Raw genomic sequence first — 14,710 nt, forward strand, 5'->3', positions numbered from 1 at the left:
TTGCTGTTGCAATGTAGGAACTGCAGTAGCCAATTTGCACACAGCAAGCTCCTACAAACAGCAATGTGATAATAGAGTCACAGAGAGATACAGCACTGAAACAGGCCCTTCGGCCCACCAAGTCTGTGCCAACCATCAACCACCCATTTATACTAATCCTACATTAATCCCATATTCCCTACCACATCCCCACCTTCCCTCAATTCTCCTACCACCTACCTACACTAGGGGCAATTTACCTATCAACCTGCAAGTCTTTGGCTGTGGGAGGAAACCGGAGTACCCAGCGGAAACCCACGCAGTCACAGGGAGAACTTGCAAACTCCACACAGGCAGTACCTAGAACCGAACCTGGTCGCTGGAGCTGTGAGGCTGCGGTGCTAACCACTGCGCCGTTGTGCTGCCCCGATGACCAGATAATCTGTTTTTGTGATGTAGATTGAAATTGTGGTCGTGGGATCTTTTACATCCACCTGCATCTTTCATCTGAAAGATGGCACCTCCAACAATGCAGCACTCCCTTAGGAGTGTCAGCCTGGATTGTGTGCTCAAGTCTTTGGAGTGGGACTTGACCCCACTGCCTGCTGACTCAGAAAAGTGTGCAGGAAGTGTCCGATGAAGACAGATTCGGGCTCAACCTCCTCATTGCAGCTGAACAACTTGTGGAATTGATTTTTAAGGTTCAGAGAGTGAAGTGGTTGAGGGCAGCTGGGAACTGTTGAAAGCAAGCCCGACCATGGGTCTACGTCTTCAGAAGAGGCGGGAGGTAAAGTGGAAGGGGTGAAGGGATGGGAAGAGTGAGCACAAAATAAGGGGTGAGGCGTGCAGATTACTGCAAGCCATACAGGGCTCTTGAAGGGGATACCTTTTCACATGCCCTTTATAAGCAACGTTCCTTTTCTCTTTCAGACCAGCAGGACACGATGGCTGCCACCACTGCTATTAGTCCCAGTGAATACCTCCAACCAGCAGCATCAACAGTGATAGAGGTAAGGGAGACATTTCTCTATCGTAGCACCTGCCAACAAACAAAGTCACGGCTCCAGGAATGTGTAACACCTGAAGGCACGTACCTGCTGGGACCAGCTTTGTTCTTAACCAGTGCTCCTGCTCACTCGTTGAGTGGCCGAGTGCAGTGCTGGTCCTTGAATAATGGGCTCACCAGATCGGTATCACACCTGACACACATAGCTGGTTATCACTTTCACATTCACTGCCTCACTCCAGGCTAAGTGCTATAAATCCACCCCAATTGACTTTGCTCACCCCTCCTTTTTTTTAATGTTTCTCCATCAACCCGCCCCCCACCACCACTCCACCCCCCCCCCCCCCACCCCACAACTCTCTAATTTTCTATTTTCTCCCCTCGTCTGCCATCACCTAGTGTTGCCAGGGTCCAGGTTCAGTGACTGTTGACTGTCCTCAGTACCTTGCCCATTCTTCATGTAAGAAGCCTGCATGGTATCAATGGACTATCAGCCTGTGAAGATCATTAGAACCAAAACATCCACGTCCCGCACTTTGGGGTCGTTGGACAGCGATCAGGAACCCAGACTTTGGCTGATTCTTCTCTTGCCTGGCAAAGAAAGGTTGAGCCAACTTCGAGGGACCCATTTGTCATCTCAGCGGGGGAAACGGGGAATGAACCTGGGTCTCTCCGAGTTTGTTAGTTCAGTTCTGTGTGGGGATGTGGATTTACCTCCCGAATCATCAGAGGGCATCCTGAACTTAAATTACATTCTTTGTGCACATGCACAGAAACATTTGGGGCATTTTAACAAATCAGCACTATCGTCGAGCAGCCTCAAGTGCTAGCAGCATATACTGAGAAATTGTGGGAACGACACCAGTGATTTCCCACTATATGCAGACACTGGATGAGCCTCCATCCTCTCCAATAGAAAGCCTATGCTTTGTGTCTGAATGTTGTCAGGAACGACATCAGCAAACAATTGGAGCTAAAATGTGAGGCATGTCTCAATTGGTAGCAGTTTTGCTTCTGAGTCAGAAGGTCATGGGTTCACGCTCTACTTTAGAGACTTGAGCGTACAATCTAGGCTGACGCTCCCCAGTGGCATACTGAAGGAGTGCTGCACTGTCGGAGATGCTGTCTTTCAAATGAGTTGGTAAACTGAGGCACCATCTGCCCTCTCAGGTGGACATAAAAGATCCTGTAGCACGATTTGCGGGAGTCTCCCTGGTGTCCTGGCCAATATTTATCCCTCAGGCAACATCATTAAAACAGATTATCTCGTCGTTGTTTGTGGGAGCTTTCTAAGCACAAATTGGCTGGTGCATTACCACTCTTTGAAAAGTAATTCATTGGCTATAAAGTGCTTTGGGACCATCTGACATTGTGAAAGGTGCTATATAAATGCAAATCTTTCTAAAGTTTTTCATTTCTTTCCCTTTCTTCTTCTGGCTGTTGCTACAGGATTCACAGCCGTCTCCTCTGGCCCTTCTGGCAGCGACGTGCAGCAAGATTGGCCCTCCAGCTGCGGAATCCGGCTCCTCGCCCTCTCCGGTGGCCGTACAGGTCGTCAACAAGAAGCTGCCGCTGTTGAAGCCAGCCCCAGCACCTAATGGGCAAAATGGTGGCAATTTCAGCTTCATTGCGGCTAATGGAAAAGTCTTTCAAATCCAGGCGTCACAGGTCAGCAGCACAGCCGTTAGCCCCTCCAGTTCGGGACAGTTTGTGCTGGCTATTCAGAACCAAGCAGTGGTCAGCAAAAGTTCGCGGCCAAACATTCAGTATCAGGTGATCCCCCAGGTCCAGACACTGGGAGGACAGTCCCTTCAAGTCGCCAACATCCAGCAAAATGTGACAGGTCAGATCCAGATCATTCCGGGGACCAACCAGGCCTTCGTCACCACCGCACCAGCATCCAATGCACAGAAGATCTCCCCCCACTTGATGCAGATGAAGCCTGCTGTGTCACTCCCTGTCCAGGTGCAGAAGATCGGGGGCACGGCCTTACAAGCCCAGGGGAACATAATCAAACTGGCAGGCAGTGGAAACGTGGCATTGTCTGTGCCTGTTAGTAACTTGGTCGGCGCTGGCGATGGAACTACCATACAGTTGACTGCCGATGCCATGTGTGGAGGAGGTGGCTCGACGAAGCTCAGCAAGAGGTCGAGGAGGAAATCGGTGAATCCTGCAGCAGTGACTGAAACGGTGACGCTGGTGGAGGCCTCGTCGGGAAACGTCATCCAGCCAGGAACTAATGTGCTCTTGGTGCAGAGCCCCGGTTCCAATGTTCTGCAGCAAGTGCAGGTGGTGCAGCAGAAACAGGAGCAGCCGGTGCAGAGCATTCCCCAGCAGGCCATCCGCGTGGTGCAGGCGGCATCCATGAGCGGCCACAACCTTCCCACTGTCCCTCAGAAGTCCCCGCAGAGCCTGCAGGTCCAGACCTCCGAGCACAACTCCACACCGGTCATCATCAGAACCCAACCCATCTCCTCCTCGGGACAGATGAACTGGCAAGCCTTACAGGTGAAAAACTCCTCGGTACTTCATCAAGGGTCAAGCTCCTCTGGCACCTTGCCCCGGATTGCTCCGGCCGCAAGTGGGAAGCGATCCTCTGCGGGCTCTTTGATCCGGAAGGGGAATGCTTTGCCGAGGATTGCGCCGGCAGGGGGTGCCATTAACCTGAACACTGCACAGTTTGCCACTGGCCAAGCAATACAGACCATTAGCATCAACGGCTTGCAGGTGCCAGGAGTTCCAGTAACCGTCACCAATGCTGCAGGTGAGAGGCAATTTGCCCAAAAGTTTCATTCCACCAAATTTTACACAGTGAGTTGTTGTGATCTGGAACGCACTGCCTGAAAGGGCGGAGGAAACAGATTCAATAGTAACTTTCAAAAGGGAATTGCATAAATACTTGAAGAGGAAAAATTTGCAGGGTTGTGGGGAAAGAGCAGGGGAGTGGCATGTTGGGCCGAATGCCCTACTGTGCTATATCATTCTGATTCCTAGACTTTGTGCAAGAGAAAGGAACTTATTGCAACAGGTGAAATAATGGGGAGAGTCAGTAGGGAGCCATACAGACCCTTGAACCTGTTCCACCATTCAATTAGATTGTGGCTGATTTATAGAATGACATAGTATAGGAGGCCATTCAGCCCATTGTGCCTGTGTCAGCCCTTTCATAGAGCTATTAAATTAATCCCACTCCCCTGCTCTTTCCCGATAGCCACGCAAATTTTTCCCCTTCAAGTATTAATTCAGTTCTGTTTTGAAACTTACTGTTGTATCTTCTTCCACTGACTTTTTCGGCAGCACATTCTGGACCATAAAGACTCGCAGCATAAAACTATTTCTCCTCACCTCCCCCTCTAGTTCTTCTGCCAATTACCTTAAATTTGTGTCCTCTGTTTACCAACCCAACTACTAATGGAAACAGTTTCTTTTAATAGTGTAAAATTTTATTTGATAGCATAGATAGGAAGAATCTTTACTTCAACTCCTTTTCCTCTTTGCTCATTATCCCTTGATATCCTTACCCAACAATAATCTATCAAAGCAATACATTGGCTGCACTGAGGGTTAGGTGGTGCAGTGGATTAATTGGTGTCTTTGACATCTGTCTCCTCTCACGTGTTGACTGTGTAATGGTCAAAGCTTGAGTACAAAAATTCTGGTTGACACTTCCATGTAGACCTGAGGGGGTGCCGCACTGTCGGAGGGGCAGCCCTGAGGGGGTGCCCCACTGTCGGAGGGGCAGCCCTGAGGGGGTGCGGCACTGTCGGAGGGGCAGCCCTGAGGGGGTGCTGCACTGTCGGAGGGGCAGTCCTGAGGGGGTGCCGCACTGTCGGAGGGGCAGTCCTGAGGGGGTGCCGCACTGTTGGAGGGGCAGTCCTGAGGGGGTGCCGCACTGTCGGAGGGGCAGTCCTGAGGGGGTGCCGCACTGTCGGAGGGGCAGTACGGAGGGAGCACTGCCCTGTTGGAGGGGCATTACTGAAAGCGTGCTGCACTGCTGAAGGTGCTGTCTTTTGAATGAGACGTTAAAACTGAAACAACAAATACCCCTCAATCAACACCACCAAAAAACTGATGAACTGTCATTTATCTCCCTGCTGTTTGTAAGTTCTTGCTTTGCATTTTCATACAACAGAGATAGAAATTCAACATAATTCACTGGCTGCGCAACATTTTTGGTTGTCTGGAAGACGTGAAAGGTGTTGTATAAGTGCAAGTTTGTTTGTTCTTATGTAGAATGGTCAATCTCCATTTCCTAGTGGCCAGGAGTCATTACAGTGGAGTGCTCCTAATTCAGCAGCAATTTGGCTGCAGATTGGTAATCATATTCAAATGGGCTACAGAATGATTGGTGAGAGAAGTGGAAAAATACAGTGTGGTGAGGCTGCCCTTCATCTGGTGGGGAGCTTAACTCTACATTGGCCACTACCCTGCCTGACCTGGGAGTGCTTAATGCTAATTCAGGGTGCACTAAATTGGAAAGTGTTCCATTCCCCAGCATAAATATCTCCCATCTTTACATTGGTTCAGTTACGTGGATTGGGGAAGCTGGGGCTGTTCTGCTTAGAGGAGAAGGTTGAGAGGAGATTTGATAGAGGTGCTCAAAATCATGAGGGGTCTGGACAGAGTAGAGAAAAACTGTTCCCAATGGCAGAAGGGTCAAGAACCAGAGGACACCGATTTAGGGCGATTGGAAAAATAACCAAAGCGACATGAGGCCTTCATTGCAAGAGGATTTGAGTACAGGAGTAAAGATATCTTTCTGCAATTGCATAGAGCCTTGGTGAGAGCGCACTTGTAGTATTGTGTACAGTTTTGGTTTCCTTATCTAAGGAAGGATATATTTGCCGTAGAGGGAGTGCAACAAAGGTTCACCAGACTAATCCCTGGGATGGTGGGATTGTCCTTTGAGGAGAGATTGAAGAGACTGGACCTGTATTCTCTAGAGTTTAGAAGAATGAGAGGTGATCTCATTGAAACTTAAAAAATTCTTACAGGGCGCGACAGGGTAGATGTAGATAGGATGTTTCCCCTGGCTGGTGAGTCTAGAACCAGGGGGCACAGTCTCAGAATAAGGGGTAGGCCATTTAAGACTGAGATGAGGAGAAATTTCTTTGCTCAGAAGGTGGTGCATCTGTGGAATTCTCTACCCCAGAGGGCTGTGGAAGCTGAATCATTGAGCATGTTCAAGACAGAAATCTATTGTTTTCTGGATACTAATGACATCAAGGGATATGGGGATAGTGGGGACAAGTGGCATAGAGGTAGATGATCAAATGATCTGTTTCAATGGCGGAGCAGGCTTGTCAGGCGAATGGCCTACTCAGGCTCCTAGTCCCTATGTACTATGTTCCTAAAATCTTTTTTTACGCAGCGAGTGGTTAAAATCTGGAATGCACTGCTTGAGAGTATGGTGAAGGCAGATTAAATCATGACTTTCAAAAGGGAATTGGATAATTATCCAAAGAGAAAAAAATTGCAGGACTATGGGGAAAAGACCAGGGAGTGGGAATAGCTGAGTTGCTCGTATAGCAAGCTGGCATGGACACAATGGGCTGAATGGCCTCCTTCTGTACTGTAACCATTCTATGATTCTATAAGTAGTATATTCAAATGCAGCAAAAAGTAGTGACTGTTCCAATGCTCTCGAAACTGGCCTGACACCTTTCACCTTTCATAAATTTGAGCTCATCCAAAACCCTGCTGTCCATATCCAATCTCACACCAAGTCCCATTCACCCATCATCCCTGTACTCGCTGACTTAACTTGGCTTACAGTCTGGCAGTGCTTTAATTTTTAAATTCTCATCCTCGTTTTCAAATCCCCTCCATGGCCTTGCCCCTCCACATCTCTGTAACCTCCTCCAGTGCTATTTCCCTCCGGGATCTCTGCACTCCTCCAATTCTGACCTCTTGCGCATCCCCGATTTTAATCGCCGCACCATTGGTGGCCATTCCTGCAGCTGCCTGGGCCCTCTGCTGTGGAATTCCCTCCCTAAAACGCTCCACCTCACTACCCCTCTCTCTCTCTCTGTTAAGACACTCCTTAAAGCCTATCTCTTTGACTAAGCTTTTGGGCATCTGCCCTAATATTTCCTTACGTGACCTGGTGCCAAATTTTATCTGAAAACTCTCCTGCAAAGTGCCTTGGGACATGTTACTGCGTTAAAGGTACTATATAAATACAAGTTGTTCTTTAGTTAACTCAAATGTTGCAGCCAACGTATCCTTTTACAATCCTACAGGTGAATACAAAAACTGCACCCAGAGCAAGAAAATGAGCAGAGCCAGAAGGCAAAGAGGGCAATTAATTGGCAGGTCTTTTTAGGGTGGGGCTGCAAAATGGATGTTGAATTTTGGATTATTACTTCATATTTCCTCCCCCTCCAACTCCCCAAACAATGAGTTCCTGATCCTAACCCCAGATGTCTAGGCAAATCCTGACTTGGAACTATATCGCCGTTCCTTCACTGTCGCTGGGTCAAAATCCTGGAACTCCCTTGCTAACAGCACTGTGGGTATGCCTACCCCAAATGGACTGCAGCGGTTCAAGAAGGCAGCTCACCACCACCTTCTCAAGGTCAATTAGCGATGAGCAATAAATGCTGGCCTGGCCAGCAACACCCACATCCCATGAATAAATAAAAAAAGGGTCATCACCAGTGATCATAAAGTCATAGAGCCTTTACGGCACAGAAGGAGGTCATTCGGCCCATCGTGTCCATGCCAGCTCTCCACAGAGCTATCCAGTCAGTCCCACTCCCCCATTCAATCCCTGTAGCCCAGCAAATTTATTTCCTTCAAGTGGCCATCCAATTTACTTTTGAAATCATTGATTCTGCTTCCACCACCCTTGTGGGCAGCGAGTTCCAGATCATTACCACCCACTGAGTAAAACAAAAGTTCTTCCTCACATTCCTCCTGCATCTCTTGCCCAAAACCTTCAATTCATATCTCCTTTCCTTGTACCGTTAGTTAATGGGAACAGTTTTTCCTTGTCTAACTTATCTAAGCCTGTCATAATCTTGTACACCTCTATTAAATTTCCCCTCAATCTCCTTTGCTCTGCGGAAAACAAACCCAGCTTTTCCAACCTAACCTTGTAACTAAAATCCTCCATCCCTGGAACCATTCTGGTAGACTTAAAATCATTGGCAAAAGATCGAGAGGGGAGATGAGGAGAAATATTTTCACTCAGAAAATTGTTGGGATCTGGAACACTTGACCTGAAAAGCTGTTGACAGCTGATTGCGTATATAATTTTAAAAGGGGGTTGGACAGGTATTTGAGAATGAGGACCTTACAGGTTTACTGACTAAAATCAGGGGTGTGGGATGAAGTATAACTGCTCTTTCCAAAAGCCTGCACAGGCATTACAGGCTGAATGGCATGCTTCTGTGCTATAAGTTTCTATGATTCTATGAAGGTGCCCAGTGGAGGGACGATGCTTTTCCAGAGAGAGTGGAGTTCTGACTGGAAGGCATTTGATCTTTCCCAGTCTCACGTACTTGCTGGGAGATGGCGTGAGAGCCTGTTGCATTCCTTAATCAAAGAATGCCACAGAGCTCAGGGAGGCTGAATGTGCACCTAGAAAATAAAGGGGCAGGGCAACAGAATCCAATTGAAACGAGATGATAAGACAGGTACGAATGTGAACAGGCCATTCAGCCCATCATGTCTGAGTCCAGAAAGACCCAAGAGCTGCTTTATCACAGCATCTTAAATAATTCCACTATTTCCACCTCCGACCCCCAATCCAGACATTCTGTATGTCGATCACTCTCTTTGTGTGAAGAAGATATTGGCCCTAAATTTGCCTGTTACAGTGTTTCCTTGCCCTTTTGTTATATTCCTGGTCTTTTACCTTGTTATTTACCTTTTCAACACTAAAGTCCTCTCCCATTAAGGAGCACATAGCTCACATTGAAGGGGACCATTTTCACCTTCACCCCTTGCGTGTACAGTGAGATTAGGGTTGAAGAATATTGAAGAAGAGCAGGGGGTTAAGGTTGGGATGCGGGGTTGAAGAATATTGGAGGAGTGGGGTAGAGTGAGGCTTTGTAGGGATTTGAAGATAAGCAGTTGAAATGACAGATGGCGGAGCCTATGGAAATCATTGAGAAAGAGATGGTGAATGTGCTGAATGGGTTACAGGTGATAGGAATCCTGTAAGTTTGAAATGGAAGATTATGGGATTCAATTCCATTTTTTAGAGAAGTATGTCCAAATATTGACGCTTTGCTTTGGGAAGGATATCATAGACCATGGAGCAGGTGAAGAAAAGCTTCATTAAAATGAGTACCAGGGATAAGAGGCTTCAGTTATGAAGAGAAACAAAAACAGAAAGACTTGCATTTATACAGTGCCTTTCACAACCTCAGTATGTTGCAAAGTGCCTTACAGCAATGAAGTACTCTTGAAGTGTGGTCAGTGTTTTAATGTGGGAAGATCCAACTCTTTCCATTAGAACACAGAAGGTTCGGGAGATATGATAGAAGTTTTCAAAATTATAAGAGGTTTTGAAAAATTAAATCATGAAAAATATTTTCTACTGGTTATTGGCTGAGGAATTTAGACCACAGGGATCACAGTCTCAGGATGAGGGGTCGGCCATTTAGGTCTGAGATGAGGAGAAATTTCTTCATTCAAAGGGTTATTAATTTTTGCAGTTCTCTATCCAAGACAGCTCAGTCTTGAGGATATGCAAGACAGAGGTCAATAGATTTTTGGGTAGAAAGGGATAGTGCAGGAAAGTGGAGTTGAGGTAGATCAGCCATGATATTGTTGAATGGCAGAGAAGGTTTGAAGGGCTAAATGGCCAACTTCAGCTTCTATTTCTTATGTTCTGAGGTTCTTATTGAGGCAGTAACACAAAGGCATAAGTTTAATATCATAACTAAAAGACAAGATTGCTAGGACATGGAGTACCCAACCAGAAACAGTGGTGAAAACAATAATGGCTTTTAAAATGGAAATGGATAATTATTTGAAATAGAAAAATGTAATCAGGATAGGAGAACAATGGGCAGCAGAATGCTAATAAATGTATAGCTCTTTTGGAGAACTAGCACAGGTGTGATGGGCTGAATGGCCTCCTCCTGTGCTGTAAAACTATAAGATTTGTTAATTAAAGATGTTGTTTTAATCCTGACAGGACAGCAACAGTTAAGTGTGCAGGCAGGGGTCATGTCCCCAGTTTCCGCCAACAATATCACCATCACTGGACTGAGTCCGAGTCAGCTCAGCCAGCTGCAGATGGAGCCAGCCTTGCCAGCTGATGATATCGTGGAGCAGCAGGTGCAACAGAACAAGAAGATGAAACGGATGGCCTGCACTTGTCCAAACTGCAAGGATGGCGAGAAAAGGTGTGCCTTGCTTTTCGTTCCTGTCTCTTGTTCTGCCTTTGGGTTTCCTTTTTTCTCCCATTCATGCACAGGTTGTGGGTTATGCTGGCAAGGCCAGCATTTATTGCCTGTACTTGTCCCTTGAGAAGGTGGTGGTGAGCCGCCTTCTTGAACCAGCACTGTCCATGTGATGGAAGGTGCTCCCCATAGTGCTGATCAGTCAGGAGTTCCAGGTTTTTGACCGAACGATAACAAAGGAACAAATTTTCTGCCCACTTGTTATCCTGCTCAGCAAAATGATCCCGCAGATGATCTGCAAAGAGCCCAAGATTTAAACCTGACACACCTGAACTCTGAAACAGCACTGCGCAGGGCAGGTGCTTCCCTGTTAGTCACCTAACTTGGGCTGGCATCAGAGTGAGGGTAGGAGGGGGTGAGGTCCTCCTCCCCCTCCCCCCACAGCACTTCCGAGAGTTCTGTAATTGGGGGAATAAAACTGAAATGCAAGACTACTGTTCAAATAGTGGATGTACATGGGAGGCAATAGGAAAGGCAGAAATGGCAATTTTTATTAAAAATTAAGATTAAAAATGTCCTTGGGTCTGAGTGCAGAGTATATCTGAAATGTAAACCTGTATTTCCTCTCTCAGATCTAACTTATCTGCTTTGCATATTTTCATCATTTCATGCTGTTACTTAGTGAGCAGAGAGACGCTGTTCAGGCAGGTTCTATTATTTATTAATGAAGTTTTTTATTGCTTTGTTGGGACTCTGATTCTGAAATTCCATTTGTTTATACTTGGAATCATTGAATGATACAACACAGGAGGCCATTCAGCCCATTGTGATATGCCAGCTCTTTGAAAGCGCTATCCAATTAATCCCACTCCCCTGCTCTTTCCCCATAGCCCTGCAATTCTTTCTCCCTTCAAGTATTTATCCAATTTCCTTTTGAAAGTTATTATTGAATCGGCTTCCACTGCCCTTTCAGGCAGCACATTCCAGATCACAGCAACTTGCTGTGTAAACACTATCTGCTTATTTATTCGATCTAAACTGTTCATGATTTTGAACAGCTCTATCAAATCTCCTCTTAACCTTCTCTGCTGTAAGAACAACCTCAGTTTCTCCAGTCTGTTCACACAATGGAAATCCTTCGTCTTGGTACCATTCTAGCAAATCTCCTCTGCACTCTCTCCAAGGCCTTGACATCCTTCCTAAAGTGTGGTGTCCAGAATTGGACCCAGAATCTTCAGCTGAGATCTAACCATTCTTTTCTAAACCTTTAGAAATCAGAACGCTTTAACATAACATAAAGGCTCAATATAACTTGGCCCCCTCGGTTTCTCAGATCCTGTTTTATTGGTCAGAATTTTTTTTCCCAGTGATTCTGTTCCTTTTTTTTTCTACTAAACTTGAATTTCTGGCGGAAATGAGGCTGGGTTGGTTTTCTGGATTGAATGGTCAACTGCTAAACAGTTTGGTGCTTAAAACTGGTATTAACATGGCTTTGTCTTAAATCTAGGAGCGGAGAGGTAGGGAAGAAGAAGCACATTTGCCACATTCCAGGTTGTGAGAAGGTATTCCGGAAAACATCCTTGCTACGAGCCCATGTCCGTTTGCACACAGGGGAGCGCCCATTTGTCTGTAGTTGGGTCTATTGTGGGAAGAGGTTCACTCGCAGTGATGAGCTACAGAGGCACGCCAGAACTCACACAGGTCAGTGCTGCACAAGCAGATAATTTTCTTCTTCATGGGCAGTCGTCATCTTTAACCCAGTTCGTGCTGCACAAGTTCTGACAGTGTCACAGGAACTTTCTGTGTGGCTTACCCATTTATTCCAGGTGCCTTCTGTAAAAGTCTCACATTTGGCGCTTTATCAAATGCCTTCTGAAATCACATTCACAGAATAGTCCTTCTTCACTGACTGTTACATCCTTAATGAACTCCAGTAAATTTGTGGGACAGTGCCAGCTACGCTCACATCCCATGAAAGGATTTTTAAAAACAATCTGTTGCTGCTAAAGCTATGCTGACGAGCCCCTGGGACCTCTAAACTTGTTAATCCATCGATTTTCCTGTCTTTACTAATTTTAGCAAAAAAGCCGATTCAAGTAAAATGTGTTTTTCACAACTTCATACTCATACCCAGCTTTTCACAAAACTTATCAACAGCAGGACATTCAATTGGACAGTAGCAGCATCCCATGAATTAGAAATAACTTTTTTTCTATAGTGCATTTCACAACTTCAGGATGTCCCAAAGTGCTTTAGAGCCATTGAAGTACTTTTGAAGTCTAGTCACTGTTGTAATGTAGAGAACATGGCAGCCAATTTGTGCATAGCAAGATCCCACAAAGAGCAATGTGATAATGATCAAATCATCGTTCTTAGTGAAACAAAAACAAGAAATGCTGGAATCACTCAGCAGGTCTGGCAGCATCTGTGGAAAGAGAAGCAGAGTTAACGTTTCGGGTCAGTGACCCTTCTTCGGAACTGACAAATATTAGAAAAGTCACAGATTATAAACAAGTGAGGTGGGGGTTGGGCAAGAGATAACAAAGGAGAAGGTGCAGATTGGACCAGGCCACATAGCTGACCAAAAGGTCACGGAGAACAGGCAAACAATATGTTAATGGTGTGTTGAAAGACAAAGCATTAGTACAGATTAGGTGTGAATACACTGAATATTGAACAGCAGCAAGTGCAAACCTGAAGAAAAACAACCTGAAAAAAACAGTGGGTAAGCAAACTGAACAAACTAAGATGAAATGAAATAAATGCAAAAAAAGATTGTAAAAAATGTAAAAAGGAAGAAAAAATAACTAAAAATGAAAGTAAAATGGGGGGCTGTCATGCTCTGAAATTATTGAACTCAATGTTCAGTCCGGCAGGCTGTAGTGTGCCTAATCGGTAGATGAGATGCTGTTCCTCGAGCTTGCGTTGATGTTCACTGGAACACTGCAGCAATCCCAGGACAGAGATGTGAGCATGAGAGCAGGGGGGAGTGTTGAAATGGCAAGCAACCGGAAGCTCAGGGTCCTGCTTGCGGACTGAGCGGAGATGTTCCGCAAAGCGGTCACCCAGTCTGCGCTTGGTCTCCCCAATGTAGAGGAGACCACACTGTGAGCAGCGAATACAGTATACTACATTGAAAGAAGTACAAGTAAATCGCTGCTTCACCTGAAAGGAGTGTTTGGGGCCTGGGATAGTGAGGAGAGAGGAGGTAAATGGGCAGGTATTACACCTCCTACTCGACTACACTTCTTCACACCCTACCTCCTGTAAGGACTCCATTCCATTCTCCCAGTTTCTCCGTCTCCGACGCATCTGCTCTGATGATGCTACCTTCCATGACGGTGCTTCTGATATGACCTCCTTTTTCCTCAACCAAGGATTTCCCCCCACTGTGGTTGACAGGGCCCTCAACCGTGTCCGACCCATTCCCCGCACCTCTACCCTCACCCCTTCCCCTCCCTCCCAGAACCGTGACAGGGTTCCCCTTGTCCTCACTTTTCATCCCACCAGCCTCCATATCCAAAGGATCATCCTCCGCCATTTTCGCCACCTCCAGCGTGATGCCACTACCAGTCGCATCTTCCCCTCCCTTCCCCTGTCAGCATTCCGAAGGGATCGTTCCCTCCGCGACACCCTGGTCCACTCCTCCATTACCCCCACCACCTCGTCCCCGTCCCAGGGCACCTTCCCCTGCAATCGCAGGAGGTGTAATACCTGCCCATTTACCTCCTCTCTCCTCACTATCCCAGGCCCCAAACACTCCTTTCAGGTGAAGCAGCGATTTACTTGTACTTCTTTCAATGTAGTATACTGTATTCGCTGCTCACAGTGTGGTCTCCTCTACATTGGGGAGACCAAGCGCAGACTGGGTGACCGCTTTGCGGAACATCTCCGCTCAGTCCGCAAGCAGGACCCTGAGCTTCCGGTTGCTTGCCATTTCAACACTCCCCCCTGCTCTCATGCTCACATCTCTGTCCTGGGATTGCTGCAGTGTTCCAGTGAACATCAACGCAAGCTCGAGGAACAGCATCTCATCTACCGATTAGGCACACTACAGCCTGCCGGACTGAACATTGAGTTCAATAATTTCAGAGCATGACAGCCCCCCATTTTACTTTCATTTTTAGTTATTTTTTCTTCCTTTTTACATTTTTTACAATCTTTTTTTGCATTTATTTCATTTCATCTTAGTTTGTTCAGTTTGCTTACCCACTGTTTTTTTCAGGTTGTTTTTCTTCAGGTTTGCACTTGCTGCTGTTCAATATTCAGTGTATTCACACCTAATCTGTACTAATGCTTTGTCTTTCAACACACCATTAACATATTGTTTGCCTGTTCTTCGTGACCTTTTGGTCAGCTATGTGGC

General features: G+C 46.3%; 1 protein-coding gene across 3 annotated transcripts in view; it reads left to right on the top strand.

Annotated features, from left to right (window-relative positions):
* The window catches only part of sp2 (sp2 transcription factor), a 35,676-nt gene that overhangs the window by 14,224 nt on the left and 6,742 nt on the right, over nucleotides 1-14,710 (top strand). For all 3 annotated transcript variants that reach the window (XM_068013654.1, XM_068013655.1, XM_068013653.1), the window contains 4 exons: nucleotides 910-989; nucleotides 2,435-3,749; nucleotides 10,137-10,347; nucleotides 11,852-12,045. In XM_068013654.1, the coding sequence (XP_067869755.1) occupies nucleotides 910-989; nucleotides 2,435-3,749; nucleotides 10,137-10,347; nucleotides 11,852-12,045 (1,800 nt within the window). The remainder of the gene's footprint in view (nucleotides 1-909; nucleotides 990-2,434; nucleotides 3,750-10,136; nucleotides 10,348-11,851; nucleotides 12,046-14,710) is intronic.

Source organism: Heterodontus francisci, chromosome 33 (assembly GCF_036365525.1).
Source record: "Heterodontus francisci isolate sHetFra1 chromosome 33, sHetFra1.hap1, whole genome shotgun sequence".
NCBI classification, from domain to species: domain Eukaryota; kingdom Metazoa; phylum Chordata; class Chondrichthyes; order Heterodontiformes; family Heterodontidae; genus Heterodontus; species Heterodontus francisci.